The sequence below is a fragment of the Lemur catta genome, chromosome 1 (genome assembly GCF_020740605.2).
Source record: "Lemur catta isolate mLemCat1 chromosome 1, mLemCat1.pri, whole genome shotgun sequence".
In the NCBI taxonomy this organism is placed as follows: domain Eukaryota; kingdom Metazoa; phylum Chordata; class Mammalia; order Primates; family Lemuridae; genus Lemur; species Lemur catta.
In genome coordinates, this window is record NC_059128.1 from 208,287,802 (window position 1) to 208,304,618 (window position 16,817).

At 36.4% G+C, this 16,817-nt stretch overlaps 1 protein-coding gene across 5 annotated transcripts in view; it reads right to left on the reverse strand.

Moving 5' to 3' along the window:
- MCCC1 (methylcrotonyl-CoA carboxylase subunit 1) overlaps positions 1–16,817 on the reverse strand; it is a 55,420-nt gene that overhangs the window by 19,030 nt on the left and 19,573 nt on the right. For 3 of the 5 annotated variants that reach the window (XM_045539762.1, XM_045539765.1, XM_045539766.1), the window contains exons 8-11: positions 15,023–15,134; positions 11,982–12,063; positions 4,537–4,664; positions 1,119–1,320 (exon numbers count right to left, since the gene is read on the reverse strand). In XM_045539762.1, the coding sequence (XP_045395718.1) occupies positions 1,119–1,320; positions 4,537–4,664; positions 11,982–12,063; positions 15,023–15,134 (524 nt within the window). The remainder of the gene's footprint in view (positions 1–1,118; positions 1,321–4,536; positions 4,665–11,981; positions 12,064–15,022; positions 15,135–16,817) is intronic. The other 2 variants (XM_045539764.1, XM_045539761.1) reach the window with 1 other exon arrangement.

The window sequence follows — 16,817 nt, forward strand, 5'->3', positions numbered from 1 at the left end:
AAAATGAGAAGTTAAAAACTTTACTGACTACCAAATCTTGCTGTGGCTTTGCCAGAGCTCTCACAATGCTTCCACTTTTTGTTAAATAAAAAGTCCTAATTCCTCATTTTGGCTTTCCAGACGTTATATGATTTGTCCTCAACCTATGTCTCCAGCCACATCTCCAACTACTCGCCTTCCTGAATCCTTTTCCCCAGCCACAAATTTTCATACTATTCTTTGAACACACCTTTAATAGTTCTTTTCTTCATTCTTCATTATGCTGTTAAATCTGTCTTTGTAAATCTACTGCACATGTCCTCTTAGAAACCTGTCCTGATTATATCAGCCTAACGTAACCTCTCTGTCCTGAGAACTGCTATATTCCATCCCTGTATAACTTACTCCAGCAACTGAAATCAAGCTGGCAGTAGACAGAGGTGGCTCAGTGCCCGGACTCTGGAGCCAGACTGCCTGGGTCTAGATCTTGGCTCCAAGGTGACCATGGGCAAGTCACTTAACTGCTCTGTGCTCTAGTTTCCTCATCTAGAAAATGGGGGTGATAATAATCCCTACTCATAGGGTAATTCTCATGGCTAAAGGAGTCCATATAGAAAAATCACCTAGAAGAGTGTCTGTACATAGAAAGCACTAAATAATTGTTAGTTATATACATTGTTATTAAATATTATTCATATGCTGAACTATGATAGCTCTTGCACTGTTATTTTTTAACTGTAATTTATTTCTTTTAGTATTGTTTAGCTTATAGTAAGCTTACATCTTAATTCTCCAACTTGACTTTATGTTCCTTGAAGACAGAGTGCCTTGAGCACAGCAGGTATCAGTCACCTTAAATCACTTTTGGAACTAGGTGAAGTGAAAAAGCAAAACAGTACACACAAAATACTTCTTGGTTAGGTTTGACCAAGTACTGCTGCCTTTCAAAACGAGAGTGCATTATTTAAAATACTAGTTATTCTTTAAAAATAACTATTCTAGAAGGAAAAAGTAAAGGTTAATGAGAAATCAACTAAATCTTTTATTTTAAAATATGCTAGACATTTTCATAAGACTCAGGGATAAGATTCCATCCAAAAATAATAATGCAATAAAAATTTAAAAAGAGTGAGACTTACTGTTTTCTTTCACTTTACCTTGCCGAACTCCAGTTTCGATCCTCGTGGAATCATCTGCTTGAGGAGTAGAGAGATGCACCAGTGGTCCAGCCCCTGGCATGAAGTTATTGTTAGGATCTTCTGCATATATCCTAGCTTCAAAGGCATGGCCTTGCAGAGTTATTTCTTCCTGGCTCAAAGGAATCTTCTCTCCTGCTGCAACCTGGTAATAGAAAAACAGTGCTTCTTATGAAAATCCACATTGCAGCAGCTACAAGACTTACTCAGTTGATGGTCTTACTTTTTTCTACATAAGATGTACATTTGGGTTTTGCAATGCAGACAAATAAAAACTGATTTTATCCACCCACTAGAGTATTGGGAAAAACAAAAATAGATTAAAAACCAGATGCAGGCTGGGCATGGTGGCTCACACCTGTGATCTCAGCACTTTGAGAGGCTGAGGTGGGAGAATCACTTGAGGCCAGGAGTTCAAGACCATCCTGAGCAACATAGCAAGACCCCTATCTTTACAATAAAAAAAAAATTAGCTAGGCATGGTGGTGTATGTCTATGGTCCCAGATATTTGGGAGGCTGAGGCAGGAGGATTGCTTGAGTCTAGGAGTTTGAGGTTGCAGTGAGCTATGATGCTACTGCACTCCAGGCTGGCGACGACAGAGTGAGACCTTGTCTCAAAACAAACAAACCACACACACACAAAATAACCCAGATGTAGTTTGGGAATAATCTATTAGTTTCAATAGGTTTCTAGGGTTTTAAATGTTTAAGAAAGCAGGCAAACTTATGATTAATTTATAAATATAAAAATCAGTGTTTGTACAATATAATAAAAACCAAAATTTCTTACTGGCAAGATATTCTTAGTTTTCATTTAAATCATTAGCAGTCAATTCCCAAATCAATCATTTTTTTATAATAAATTATTAGTTGGTGTTAGGACTACATTCACAGCCATGGAAAAAATGTGGCATTCTATACTGCAATAATCTTCATAAGCAAGTGAGTGATAAAGCAAAACAGAAAGGGGAACAGGATGGTTTTTCAATTTTATGATTAAGTGTATTGCATGATACCAGATTATAAACAAGATAATCACTATTGTTATGATTTCTATAATTATTATTATTTTGGCTATTATGAACCAATATATGAAATCATGCATCAATTAGTATAGCTTGGGAAAGGATATTGGAGGACGCACTGTCACTTTCTCTCTTTACTCTCCTCAGGTGTTTCTCTAAGATGAGAAAACGACAACCTGAGAAAGCAACATAGATACAAGAAAAAAGACTCTAGGTAACTCAGTATGACACTGAACTACAAAGGTAAGCATAAAACAGAGGCAAAGGTCTCATCTCTTTGAATCTGTAAATAAGAAAGATCAGGAACTATGGCAAATAAGAACAAAGGGAACAGGAACTAAGCTGAATGCCTTTGCATGGTATTTCAAACCACAGACTCTGCAGCCGTATTGCCTGGGTTCACATTTTGTCTCTGTATTTACTCTGTGACCTGGGCGAGTTTCTTAAGCTCTCCATACCTCAGAGAAAAGTGCCTGGCACATAGTGAGCACTATGTATGCGTTAACTATTATCATTTCATTCTTACCCTTTATAATAAAATATTCTTTAATGCTTTAATAAAGATTCTATTTATTTTAATATACAAAAAGAAAAGAATGACCATGTATCTGTATTCCAAAATGTGATCTTATTTCTAACTATACAGCCCCATTTCAACCTGGCTTGTCTTTGCCTGTGTATTTTTCTCTGAGAATGGCTTCTCCACGCCCCCCACCCCCACCCCCGCCCCCCGTATCCATAGAGATGGGCATCTGAGAATGGCTTCTACCTGAGCTGGGAAGAGACTGGCCCCAACTGTGCTTTTGGGTATTTGTAAATCTGTGCCATTTGAATTCTGTCAAGCTTAGACATTGACTCTTTGGAATTTCTAACCTTGGACATTTTTACCAACTTCCCCCGAACACTGCTAACCATCTGCAGCCTGAACCCTGGCTGCTGACCTCACTGCACCATGGCTCTTGGAAGCCTTTGACGCCAGAGGCAGGTCCTGAGGCTTGAACTCTTGCCTTACCAAATGGTGAGTCCTCTTGTTTTACCTCTGTCTGAAAGCCAGACTCCAAAGTACCTTAAACTCTATAAACCAGGTCCAGCAGTTTTCCTAAATTCTAGAGTCCCTCCCCAGATGATAAAAGCCTGCTTCTCTTTCTAAAGAGCCTTCTTAAGACTTCTTGAGTTTCAGAAATAAATGTCTGTTGGTTTTCCTAATGTCTAAAAGCTTTCTCTAGCCTCAATCCTTTATCTTCCATGATTTCAAAATCTAGACTCTTTTGGTTTACTGCTTCAGAAAAAATATCCTCCTTTTCCTTGAATTCTGGAAACATAAACACTCTTTCCAGAAGTTTCCATATCTACAGTTTTTCCTCACACTAACTTATTAGCCTGATATGCCTGACGTTCATTAGTTCCCAAGGCTATAGAGGCACAGAAGAATCTTTTGGCTCAATTAAAACTACCGATCATCCCTAAGGAACCAACAAAAGGAATATCATATTATTGTCCACAGTTCTGAGAAGATGAAATTATCAAAATAATCAAGACTTCAGCATACCATGGAAAAAACCAATTTAGATTCAGGATATATAAAGAACCAAGAATCCAACAGAAATCAGGAATATTTATACTACTTAACATTTTTTTTATACAAAGAAAAAGAAGGCTGGGGTAAATCTACTGTTTTCACTAAAGAACAAAAACCGACTAAGCTATTATTATTAATATTTGAAGAAATATGCTTTGTGGAACTCTGGTTTATACCAGTGCTTCTCACACTATCCGTAGTAAAAGAACAGTTATGAACTGACATGTCTGAAAAATATAGTAGACATGTCACAGCAACGTCAAAACGCTTTAAAAGTTTCTAAACATTTAGTCTGAATGGCTGTTCTGAACAAGCATTTATCGCGGGCTGGCGACAGTTGGTAAATAGGCACTTTCCACAGACTATTCTATTGGTCTAGACCATTTGCTTGGCTCTTCATTCCCAGCTCTGCCATTTCAGCTTGGCTGGCATCCGCTACAATCTAATGATGCATAGTCCAGAATGCTGCAGCCTTAGGTAGCCCATGAGGCTTTGGCCTTGAGATGATGTGGTCACAAGCAAACCTCAGTGATGGCAGCTTGCCTGCTGGCTGCCCCTTGCCTAAGGGGAACTGGAGGTTAGTAACAGATTAGGAATCTGAGTCCCTAGAGTGCCAATAAAGTCATAGTATCAAATGTAGTTTCACTTTTCACCTCCCATTTTCCTGTCCTCATCAGAGCCACCATGAATTGAACCCTGTCCAAAATGACACCTGTTATTCTCAAAACTTATTTTTAATAGAAAAAAAATGCTCACCCTAAGCTGCCACTCCACCAAGTCAGTTCCTGTGATCATCTCAGTAACAGGATGTTCTACTTGCAGTCGTGTATTCATTTCCATGAAGTAGAAATTGTCCTTCGAGTCCATGATAAACTCCACAGTTCCTAAAAGATAAAACACAACGGTCACATTTCAATAGTATATAATAATCAGTAGCAAATCAAAACCTTGTATGCTATATTACATCTAGTTTTACTGCTGTCTTCATTCAATGGTAACATTTTGCATTTCATGAAGAAAACATCTCACATTTTGTAGCAGCAAATGAGTCTCAGTCAAAAATAGGGAGCTGCATGAAATTAGCAATGGAAAAGTATATTTGGGGTTGTGAGCAAATGGTAAACTCAAATTATGAATCAGTCTCAGCTGCTGTAACAGTGAGAACAAGGTTGGACCATGTGTTCCTGTATCAGAGTATTAAGACCTTGGGAGCCTCACACCATGAATCCGATCTCACTTTAACTCCGTGGAGAAAAAGTGAACATTTTTTTCCTGATTGTGGGCTCCTGGAAGTTTCCTTTAAAGTGTCTTTTGCTGGGGACCCATTGAAGGACTGTTCGGCAACTAAACCTTATGTTAATGTTATTGACATTCTATTAAGCTCTACAAAATTTCTCCTTGCTTTATTAAGGTTTCATTTTAGACAATAAAATGTAAACATTTTAGGTGTAGGTGTGTTGATTTTAGCAATTGAATACAATCATGTACCCACCACCACAATGGCAGCTTGTGGTGGTGGTTCCAACATCCACAAAGTTTCCATCATCCAAAAAGTTCCACTGTTCCCATTTGCAATCATTTCCTTCCTTGGGGACCCTGGGATCCAGGCAACCACTGATTTGCTTTCTGTCATGATAGTTTTTTCTAGAATTTCATAGAAATGGAATCATATGGTTTGTAGCCTTTTGTGTTTGAGTTTATTTCACTTAGCCTAAAGTGAATAAATTAATAACTTAAAAAATTTTTCAAACTATACTTACAATCCATTAGTGGATTTTAAAATCAAGTTAAGTGAAGACTTTTGGTTTCTGATCTGGCATATAAGGAGCTTAGAAGTTGATACTCCATCCTACCAAGTAAAAAGTGGAACATGCTGAAAAAATCAACAGTGCTTCTCAGGTTTGTCAGAGAAATCAGGTCACAAAGCAAACTACTGCCCCCCAAATTGGAAAGACAGGCAAATACAGAGATTCCACGAGCAGAAGACTGAACTGCAATTGACAAATTGCTGGCAGCTCAGTGTGGACAACTCAGTTAAAAACTCCAAGGGGACCCAGTCACAGGAGAATCACCACACTTCACCAGGTCTTCACAGTGAATATCAGAGAAAAATCTCCTCATGCTTCCAGGGAAAAGAAACCATTTTGAGATACACTAGAAAACTCTGTTCTTAACCAGGTCTGTCCTCACAAGAAATTATTTTACCAGAGCCTAAACTATTGGGGTTTTATTGGAGCCTAACCTGACTGGAGGAAAGGAAAGATGCAATTCCAGCTCCCTCCAGACATCCTGTTCCACCTAAGCGGTGAGGGAGAACAAAACAAAAACAAATGGACAAGCACTGGTGAAGTTCATAGTCTGAGCACAGGCTCAGCAAGGACTGAGACCTAAGACTGTGATCATAGGGCTACAGAACACTTCTCTCCCCACATTTTACTACATTACAAAAGGCCAATTTATCAAAACTCCTTTTACCCAGTACCTCATGACCGCCTTTAACAAAAAATTACAAGGCATACTAAAAGGCAAAAAACAGAGTTTGAAGAGAATTAATAAGCAACAGAACCAAAGTCAGATATGGCAAGAATGTTAGAATTATCAGACTAGGAATATTATAAACTGTGATTAATAGGCTAAGAGCTTTAATGGAAAAGGAAGATAATATGTAAGAATAGATGGATAATGTAAGCAGAGAGATGAAAATTCTAAAAAAATCAAAAGGAAATGTTAGAGTTTTAAAAAATATTGCAATAGATATGAAGCATGTTTTGATGGGCTCATTAGTAGACTGGACATGGCTGAGGAAAGAATCTCTGAACTTGAGAATATGAAAACAGAAACTTGCAAAACTCAAAAGCAAAGAGAAAAAAGACTTAAACAAACAGAACAGAATATCCAAGCACTGCAGGACAACTACAAAAGGTATGACACGTGCATAATGGGAACATCAGAAGGAGAAGAAAGAAAGGAACAGAAGAAATATTTGAAGCAATAATGACTAAGAATTTCCTCAAGTTGTCAGAAACCAAATGACAGAGACCAGAAAGCTCAGAGAACACCAAGGAAGATAAATGCTCCCCCACCAAAAGACAAACAAACAAACAAAAAAACCCTGGGCATATCACATTGAAATTTCAGAAAATCAAAGATAAAGAAAAATCTTAACTGAAGCTAGAAGAAAAAAATGCTTTACCTACAGAGAAGCAAAGATAAGAATTATGTGCAGCTTCTCCTTAGAAACCATGCAAACAGGAAGAGAGTGGAGAGAAATACTTAAAGTGTTGAAAGAAAAAACTCACTAACCTAGAATGCTGTACCTTGCAAAATTATCTTTCAAAAGTGGAAGAGAGGCAGGGCGCGGTGGCTCATGCCTGTAATCCTAGCACTCTGGGAGCCCGAGGTGGGAGGACTGCTTGAGGCCAGGAGTTTGAGACCAGCCTAAGCAAGAGTGAGACCCCATCTCTACCAAAAAAAATAGAAAGAAATTAGCCAGGCAACTAAAAAAAAAAAAAAAAATAGAAAAAATTAGCTGGGTGTGTTGGCGCACTCCTGTAGTCCCAGCTACTAAGGGAGACTGAGGCAGGAGGATCACTTGAGCCCAGAAGTTTGAGGTTCCTGTGAGCCAAACTGATGCCATAGCACTCTACTCAGGGCAATGGAGTGAGACTCTGTCTCAAAAATAAATAAATAAATAAAATTTAAAAAAAAGTGAAAGAGAAATAAATACTCTCTCAGACAAACAAAAACTGAGGAAATTTGTTGTTAGAAGACCTGCCTTGTAAGAAATGTTAACAAAGAAGTTCTTCAAAGAAAAGGAAAATGACTGAGGTCAGAATCTGGATCTACATAAAGAAAGGAAGAGTACTGAAGAAGGAATAAGTGAAGGTAAAGTAAAATCTCTTATTTTTCTTATTCCTAACTGATCTAACAGATAATAATTTGTTCAAAAAAGTAACAGCAACAATGTATTTGATTATGCACACTTACATGTATATGCTCATGTATGAATGAAATGCATGATAGCAATGATAGAGGTGACAAGATGGAGGAATTAGGGATATTTTGCTATTACAAGGTACTTGCACTTCTTGCGAAGTGGTAAGTGGACTTTGATTAGTTCTGAATGTATATTGCAAACTCTACAGCTACAATTGAGAAAACCATAAAGAAAACATACAGTCATGCATTGCTTAATGATGGGGATATATTCTGAGAAATATGTCATTAGGAGATTTCATCACTGTGTGAACATCATAAGCTGTACTTCCACAAACCTAGATGATATAGCCTCTTACACACCTAGGCTGTGTGCTATAGCCTATTGTTCCTAGGTCTCAAACCCGTACAGCATGCACTGAATACTGTAGGCAATTATATTTAATAACATAATGGTAAGTATTTGTGTGTCTAAACATATCTAAACATAGAAAAGGTAATATGTTATGCTATGACATTACAATGGCTACAATGTCACGAGGTGATAGGAATTTTTCAGCTCCATTATAATCCTGTAGGACCACCATAATATATGTGGTCTGTTATCGATCAAAATGTCATTATGTGGTGTATAACTGTAAATGACATGCCAAGAAAGGAGAGAAAACAGAATCATAAAAGAAGGTCAATTAAAACCATGAAAGTGCATGGTACATGCCTGTATTCCCAGCTACTCAGGAAGCTGAAGCAGGAGGATTGCTTGGGCCCAGGAGTTCATGGCCAGCCTGGGCAATACAGTGATATCTTGTCTTAAAAAAAAACAAAAACAATAACAAAAACCCAGGAAAGGCAGGAAGAGTATGGAAGATAAAAATAGGAACAATGAACAAGGGGAACAAATAGAAAACAGTAACAAATATAGTAGATATTAATCAAACTGTATCAACAATAATCATAAATGTCTGTATAATGAAACAGATTTAAAGTAAAAGGATGGGCCGGGCACGGTGGCTCACCCCTGCAATCCTAGCACCCTGGGAGGCTGAGGCAGGAGGACTGCTTAAGCTCAGAAGTTCGAGACCAGTCTGAGCAAGAGCAAGACCCCATCTCTACTAAAAATAGAAAAAGTAGCCAGGCATCCTGGCGCACACCTGTAGTCTCAGCTACTCAGGAGGCTGAGGCAGAAGGATTGCTTGAACCCAGGAGTTTGAGGTTGCTGTGAGCTAGGCTGAAGCCACGGCACTCTAGCCTGGGCAACAGAACAAGACTCTGTCTCAAAACAAACAAACAAATAAACAAAAAACCTTATTTTTCATGTAACCACTTAGTCCTACTCTAATAGATTCTGAATTGGTTCAGCTGGGTTGGATCTCCAAAAGCTTTTTTCTGCTTTCTACATCCTGTCTAGAGTATGCTCCATTCATTTGTTTTTAAGACGTAGCATAAGGATATTTGTCAATTATTTACTCTTTCAGCCATCTATTTAACTTTTTTTGGACTCAGCTTCATCTATAAAATGGGAATGATTTCTTAATATCACGATAAATGTGATAAATGTGGATAGAAGCCAATAAAATGAGGGATAGTTTCAATCTATAAAATAGTGTGAAGAATTTTTACCTTAAAAATTAGATTTCATTACAATATTAATGAAATAGTCATCCAAAAATATTTTATTTTACTAACAAAGAAATGCACCTGAAAGAATAATATTATATCTGATAATTATTTATCAGTTTGTCAAAGATAAAAAATATTGATCATATGTAGTGCTTCGAGAATGTGGGTGTGTTGGATCAACTTTTCTACAAGGCACATTGTTAATACATCTCAAAATTAAAAATGTTCATGCCTTTTGATGAAGTGATCTCTTTTCCAGAAATTTGTTCTTAAGATAAAATCAGAAAGATATTCAAAGGTGTATTTATAAGTTTATTCATCTAAGCTTAATTAATAAGAGTGAAAAATGGGAAATGAGATACATTCCACTAATAAGAAATTATTTAAATTACTATGATATACCCCCAAATGGAATAAATACTCAGTGGCTGTTCAATAAAAGGATGAAGTTCTGTTTATTGACATGAAATGATGTCTGTAATATATTGTTAAATGAAAAGAAAATTATAGAACTGGATGTTTAGCATTATTGCACTTACATGGATATGTTCATATTTATACCTATATTTATATTTATACACATAAAAATATATTTGTATATAATGGTGGAAATTCACTTTGTGCTTGACACATTTTTGACTTGTGTAAACATTTTTTATAGTACATGGTGTTATGTTTTATAATCAGTCAAAACAATAATAATGAAGAAGAAAGAAAAAATCCAAGGGGCATTCAAATGAAACTCTTAATTCTGCTGCTTCTACTGATTTCTCTCATTTGTAATATGACCATTGAATTGGATCACTTAACTTCTGACCAGCTAAGTAGGGACACGGGCCTAGGCTATTTACAGAGGACTAAAGAAACAGTAAAAGATAAACAAGTATGAGATAAAAGGTATGAAGATATGATATAAATTGGTGATGCCCGCCGTAAATAACACACTAATCTATTTGATGGAATAATATATGACAGGCACTTGATGGGCTTTGTGAATTGAACATCATGTGAAAATGAGGTCGTTGAATGTGAGAGTAAGCGACAGGGCTGACGGCCGGGGAGGAGAGGCGCTGGATCCAGTGCTGTGGGAAGCCGGATTCCCTCCAAAGTCTTTTCTTTCTGAGACCCAGTGGTGAGCATTAGAGACTTTCAGTCTATTTCTCCTTTATTTTGGACTGAGACCTAGATGCTATCATGTAAAAATATCCTTGCTGATGCATATTAAGTACACAAACAACCTGGCTAAAAAAACAGGCAAAAGACCTGGACAGATACTTCATCAAAGAGATATACAGATGGCAAGTAAACACATGAAAATACGTTCAACATTACATGTCATTAGGGAAGTACAAATTGAAACAACAATGAGATACCAAATTGCCAAAATCCAAAACACTGATAACACCAAATGCTGGTGAGGATTTGGAACACAGGAACCCTCATTCTTTGCTGGCTGAAATGCAAAATGGTACAGCTACTTTGGAAGAAAGTGTGGTAGTTTCTTCCAAAACTAAACATTTTCTTACCATATGATCCAGCAATCACGCTTCTTGGCATTTAGCTAAATGAACTGAAAAATTATGGCCATATAAAAACTTTTACAAAAATGTTTATAGTAGCTTTATTTATAATTGCCAAAACTTAGCATCCAAACACAGCCACCAAGATATCCTATAGAGGCTATAAAAAGAATAGTGGTTGCCAGGGTTTACAGGAAAGGGAGGAATGAACAGGCAGAGGATATTTAGGATAGTGAAACAATTCCATATGATACTACAATGGTGGATACATATTATACATTTGTCAAAAACGCACAAATGTTCAACACCAAGAGCGAACCCTAAAGTAAACCATGGACTTAGGCAATAATGATGTGTCAGTGTAGGTTCATCAATTGTTAGAAATGTGCCACTCTGGTGCAGGGATGTTTATAGTGTGAGAGGTTGTATGTGGGGGTGGGGGACAGGGGGTATATGGGAACTCTGTACTTTCTGCTCAGTTTTGCTGTGAACTTAAAACGCTCTAAAACATAAAGCTTATCAACTAAAAAATAAGCAAAAAAATCAACTTAGTGTTTTCATTATTTTATTTTACTTATTTATTTTTTTAGAGATAGCGTCTTACACTTGCCCAGGCTGAAGTGCAGTGGCTATTTACAGGAGTGATCCCACTGCTGATCAGCAGGAGAGTTTTGTTTCTCTCTGTTTCTGACCTAGAGGTTCCTTGCTCCAGAGGGAGGAGGTGGTCACTACATTGAAGTCAAACTTAATGCAGACACCCGACTGGCACAGTGCACTACAGACCAGAACTCCTGGACTTAAGTGATCCTCCTGCCTCACCCTCCTGAGGAGCAGGGACTACAGGTGCACACCACTGTGCCTGGCTATTTTAAAATAGAATAGAAAATAGCAAAATTCATATATAATTAAAATAAGTAATATTTAGCAAATTCTTTCAAATGTGTATGTATATAAATACAAACCCTTGTGTATATATTAGGTCTCGATATAAAATGTATTTCTTACCATGGATATGGTCAAAAAGTCTTAAAAGCCACTGATTGAAAGCTCTATGTTTCTCTTGTCTTCTGAAATGAAAATAAATGATTGTTTCAACTCTTCTATTAGAAGCAAACCTTAACATACCTGCTCCAACATAATTTACAGCTTTAGCAGCTCTGACGGCAGTTTCCCCAAGCTTTTTTCTTACTTCTGGTTTAATACCAGGCTACAAAAAAATATTTAAAATAAATCTCCATCAGTAGCTTGCTTTACTTGAAATTTCCATTAAAATCTAAAATAGGTGCCATATAGCAATGGTTTGGTCAACAAAGAACTGCATATATGATGTGGTCTCGTAAGATTATAATGAAGCTGAAAAATTCCTATTGCCTCATGATGTCATACCTATTATAACGTCATTGTAGAGCAATGCATTACTCATGTGTTTGCGGTGATACTGACGTAAACAAACCTACTGTGCTGCCAGCCTTATAAAAGTATAGCACATACATTATGTACAGTACATAATACTTGATAATGATAATAAATGACTGTTACTGGTTTATGTATTTACTATACTATTTTTTTATTGTTATGTTAGAGTGTACTCCTACTTACCAAAAAAAAAAAAAAAGTTAACTGTTAAACATCCTCAGGCAGGTTTTTCAGGAAGTATTCCCGAAGGCATTGTTGTCATAGGAGGTGACAGCTCCGTGTGTGTGTTACTGCCCCTGAAGACCTTCCAGTGGAACAAGACGTGGAGGTGGAAGACGATGAAATTGATAATCCACCCTGTGTGGGCCTGGGCTAATGTGTGTGTGTCTTAGTTTTTAAGAAAAAAGTTTAAAAAGTTAAAAAAAAAAAACAAAAAAAACTTATAGAATAAAGATATAAAGAAAATATTCTTGTACGGCTGTATAACGTGTCTGTTTTAAGCTAAGTATTATTACAAGAGTCAAAAAGTTAAAAAAATTAAAGTTTCTAAAGTAAAACTTACAGTAAGGCAAGGTTAATTTATTATTGAAGAAAAAATATTTTTTATAAATATACTATAGCCTAAGTATACAGTGTTTATAAAGTTTATAGTAGTGTGTACTATGTCCTAGGTCTTCACATTCACTCACCACTCACTGACTCACCCAGAGCAACTTCCAGTCCTGCAAACTCCATTCATGGTAAGTGCTCTGTACAGGTGTACCATTTTTTATCTTTTATCCCATATTTTTACTGTAGCTTTTCTATGTTTAGATACACAAATACTTATCGTGCTGCAATTACCTACAGTACTCAGTACAGTAACATGCTGTACAAGTTTGTAGCCTAGGAGCAATAGGCTATACCATAGAGCCTGTGTATAGTAGGCTATACCATCTAGGTTTGTGTACATCTAGTACACTCCATGATGGTCACAAAATGATGAAATTGCCTAACAATGCATTTCTCAGAACATATTCCCATCATTAAGTGATGTATGACTATGTTATGCTAATAGGTCTATGCATCAAATATTGCATTAAAAATGTAAGGGTAAAAAGCTAATGTTATACACTTCATCAAGAAGTATTGCCCTATATCAGTTTAACTGTCAATATACTACTGTGGCAGAGTTGAATGGTTCTGCTTGTAATTTCTATGAATTGCAGCTATACTCAGCATAATTACGTATCTTTGTCTCCTGTACCTACAGGACAACTTTCATAACTATATGTTCACTTAAAGTTACATGTATCAATATGAAAATTTTCAACAATCCCCATTTTGTTTCAGGATGATAGAGCAATCTGAGTCATGTGCCTAATGATTACCTTGGAATAATGAGACACTTTGAGATTCCAAGTTAATAAGAAAGGTTCATAAAAAGAAATCTTATCAATAAGTAAACAAAGTTTTTAAAACAGTGCTCCACAGATAATACATTTAAGTAAGCAATGCTTGAAAATAAGGCTTTACTACCATTATTGTTGCCATTTACTTCAATTGGTGTAATATACTCTGCAACAGAAATTTAATTTTGAATATAGTATCTGAATAACATAGTATCAAGAAACCTCAGATCCCTGCCTTTTTGTACATACATATTGAAAAAAAAAAACATGTACATAACCTTGGGCAAGAACCCATGGCAGTAGCAGCTTCCAAAGAAATATAAATCAAAAATAGGTAGTCCTAGTAGAAGGCCTTGACCCAGATAATAACCTAAACCAATCAGGAGGAAGCCTCAAAGAGATGTAAACAATTAGTGTTAAGGAAGTAAAAACTGCCAAACAAGCAACTCTCTTTTCTCTACAATATGACCACTAAAGCAGGAAGATGACTAATATATTTTAGGAACATCTGAAATAGTATAATAGTTAAAACAAAAGAGTCTTCTCCATAAAAAATAGAGTTAACTAACCAGACCATTCCATTCCATTCCTGTAATTAATTCTAGTTAATTACAATTAAAATGTGCATTGAAACCTCACTGTAAGAGGTAAGCTGCCCCCTGTAAGTCAGCTACTTAGATGAGAGCAGATTTTCCCAGATTCTATCCAGAAGGAACATGGTCCTATTGTGTCTACCCCCAGAACATCAACCTCCTCCTCATCCCAACACTGCAGGAGGTCTTTCCATTATATTACTACTGGGAAGTAGTTGTCCAGCAGGACTTTAGGGGATGGGATACAACAGCTTCACAGATTTCCGATGTGAAAATAAGGGTGAATAGGGTTAACATTACATGTGGCCCTTGAACAACACAGGTTTGAATAGTGAGGGTCCATTCTTATGTGGATTTTCTTCTGCCTCTGCCATCCCCGACATAGCAAGATCAACCAACCCCTCCTCTTCCTCCTCAGCCTATTCAAGGGGAAGATGATGAGGATGACGATGATCCATTTCCACTCAATGAACAGTAAATATATTTCTTCTCCCTTGTGATTTTCTTAATAACATTTTCTTTTTTCCTAGCTTACTCGATTGTATGAATACAGTACATAATACACACAACATACAAATGTGTTAATTGACTGCTGATGTGATTGAGAAGGTTTCTGGTCAACAGTAGGCTTTTAACAGTTAAGCTTTTGGGGAGGCAAAAGATACATGGATTCTTGACTTCAAGGGGGGTTGGTGTACCAAACCCTTACCTCGTTCAAGGGTTAACTGTACAGAGAAGCTTATAAATTACTTTACAAGGTCCTTACCGCTGGGGCCTCCTCAATGATCTTCTGATGTCGCCTCTGCACACTACAGTCTCTTTCAAACAAGTACACGGCATTGCCATGGTTATCACCAAACACCTGGACTTCTACGTGTCTATTTAAAAGCAAACATACATGTTAATATATTACGCTTTGTTAAGGGTGATAAATATCACATTCATTAAGCTAAACTGTTAGCCACAGTGACCAAGATTCTTCCATGTTTATTTTCTTTAAGTAAGATCTGATATTTTCACCTCAAAATAGAAGTTATGGATTTAGAAACAGAACTATAGTCTTATACAAACTTCATAAAAAGTTTTCACTTGTAGGATGAGGATTAAAGAGAAAAAATTTGTATATATGAAATGATTGGCAAATAAGATAAGACAGAAAATACAGGAGACTCAAAGTAGGGGTAAGTCACAAAAAGTAAAAATTGTCAAAGAACAGATTGATAAATTTGACTACATCAAAATTGCAAACTATAATCACATTTCATATATTGTCAAAAGATCAATGAAAACTTTTTCTATGACTGTTTTTTTTTTTAAACAGCTCTTACAGTAAAATTTTATAAGCTATGGAAACTTGAAATTAAAATGGCTCATTCTGAAAAGGGTCAAGAAATAAAATAATATGGATCATTAGTACTGAAAAAACATACTAGCATTAAATCACACAAAAACCAAAAAAGGCACTTGAATGTTTAGTATAAAATAGTAAAATTATGATAAATCATATTGAATGAATGCATATAACACTTGTGAAAACAAGGCTAATACAGACCATTTGGTGAACATGAAAGTATTCTCAGTAAGTTTATTTTGATACGTTCACACTGTAGTTCACCTCACATAATTTACCACCATATACAGAAATGAGTGATCAGCAAATTTTTTTTGTTGATTTTTAAAAATAAAAACTATCAAACATAGAAGAAATAAAAAAGCTAGTAAGTGTTATAAATGTACTGTTTCAGCACAATTGAGTCATTTCTATGCCTTCATGAAGCACTTCATTTAACCACTTGAAAGAATTTATCATCTTGATATATCATCTTTGCTGAATGTTCCATTTTTGAATTTTCCAACCTAACACATTCTCTTGACAAAATAGTGGGAGCTGATTTCTTCTTTTTGGAGTTCTTGCCTTCTTGACCTTTCCTCCTTTTTATTTATCCATAAGCTATAATCATCAAATATATTGTTGCTATTATGTTGAACAAATTTTTATCTGTTAGATCAATTTAGAATAAGAAAAATAAGATTTTACCTTCACCTAGTCCTTCTCTAATTCTGTGCTCTTCTTTATGTATATCCAAGTTTCCGACCTATATCATTTTCTTTCTCTTTGAAGAACTTCTGTTAATGTTTCTTGCAAGGCAGGTCTACTGGTGACAAATTCCCTCAATTTCTGTTTGAGAAAGTCTTCATTTTTCCTTCATGTTTGAAGGCTAATTGCGCTAGATACAGAAGTCTAGGTTGGTGGGTTTTTTTTCTCTCAATACTGTAATTTTTCTTTTTTCTTAATTTAAGAGACAGGGTCTCACTCTGTCACCCAGGCTGGAGTGCAGTGGCCTGAACATAGCCCACTGCAGCCTCAAGCTCCTGGCCTCAAGCGATCCTCCTGCTTTGGCCTCCCAAAGTGCTGGGATTACAGGTGTGAGCCACCACACTCAGCCTCTCTCAAGACTTTAACACTTTATACTTCACTTGATTCTCTTCTTGTTTTTGTGGTTTCTGATGAGATTTCTAATGCTAATTCCTCTATAGGCAAAGTATTTTTCCTCCCATGG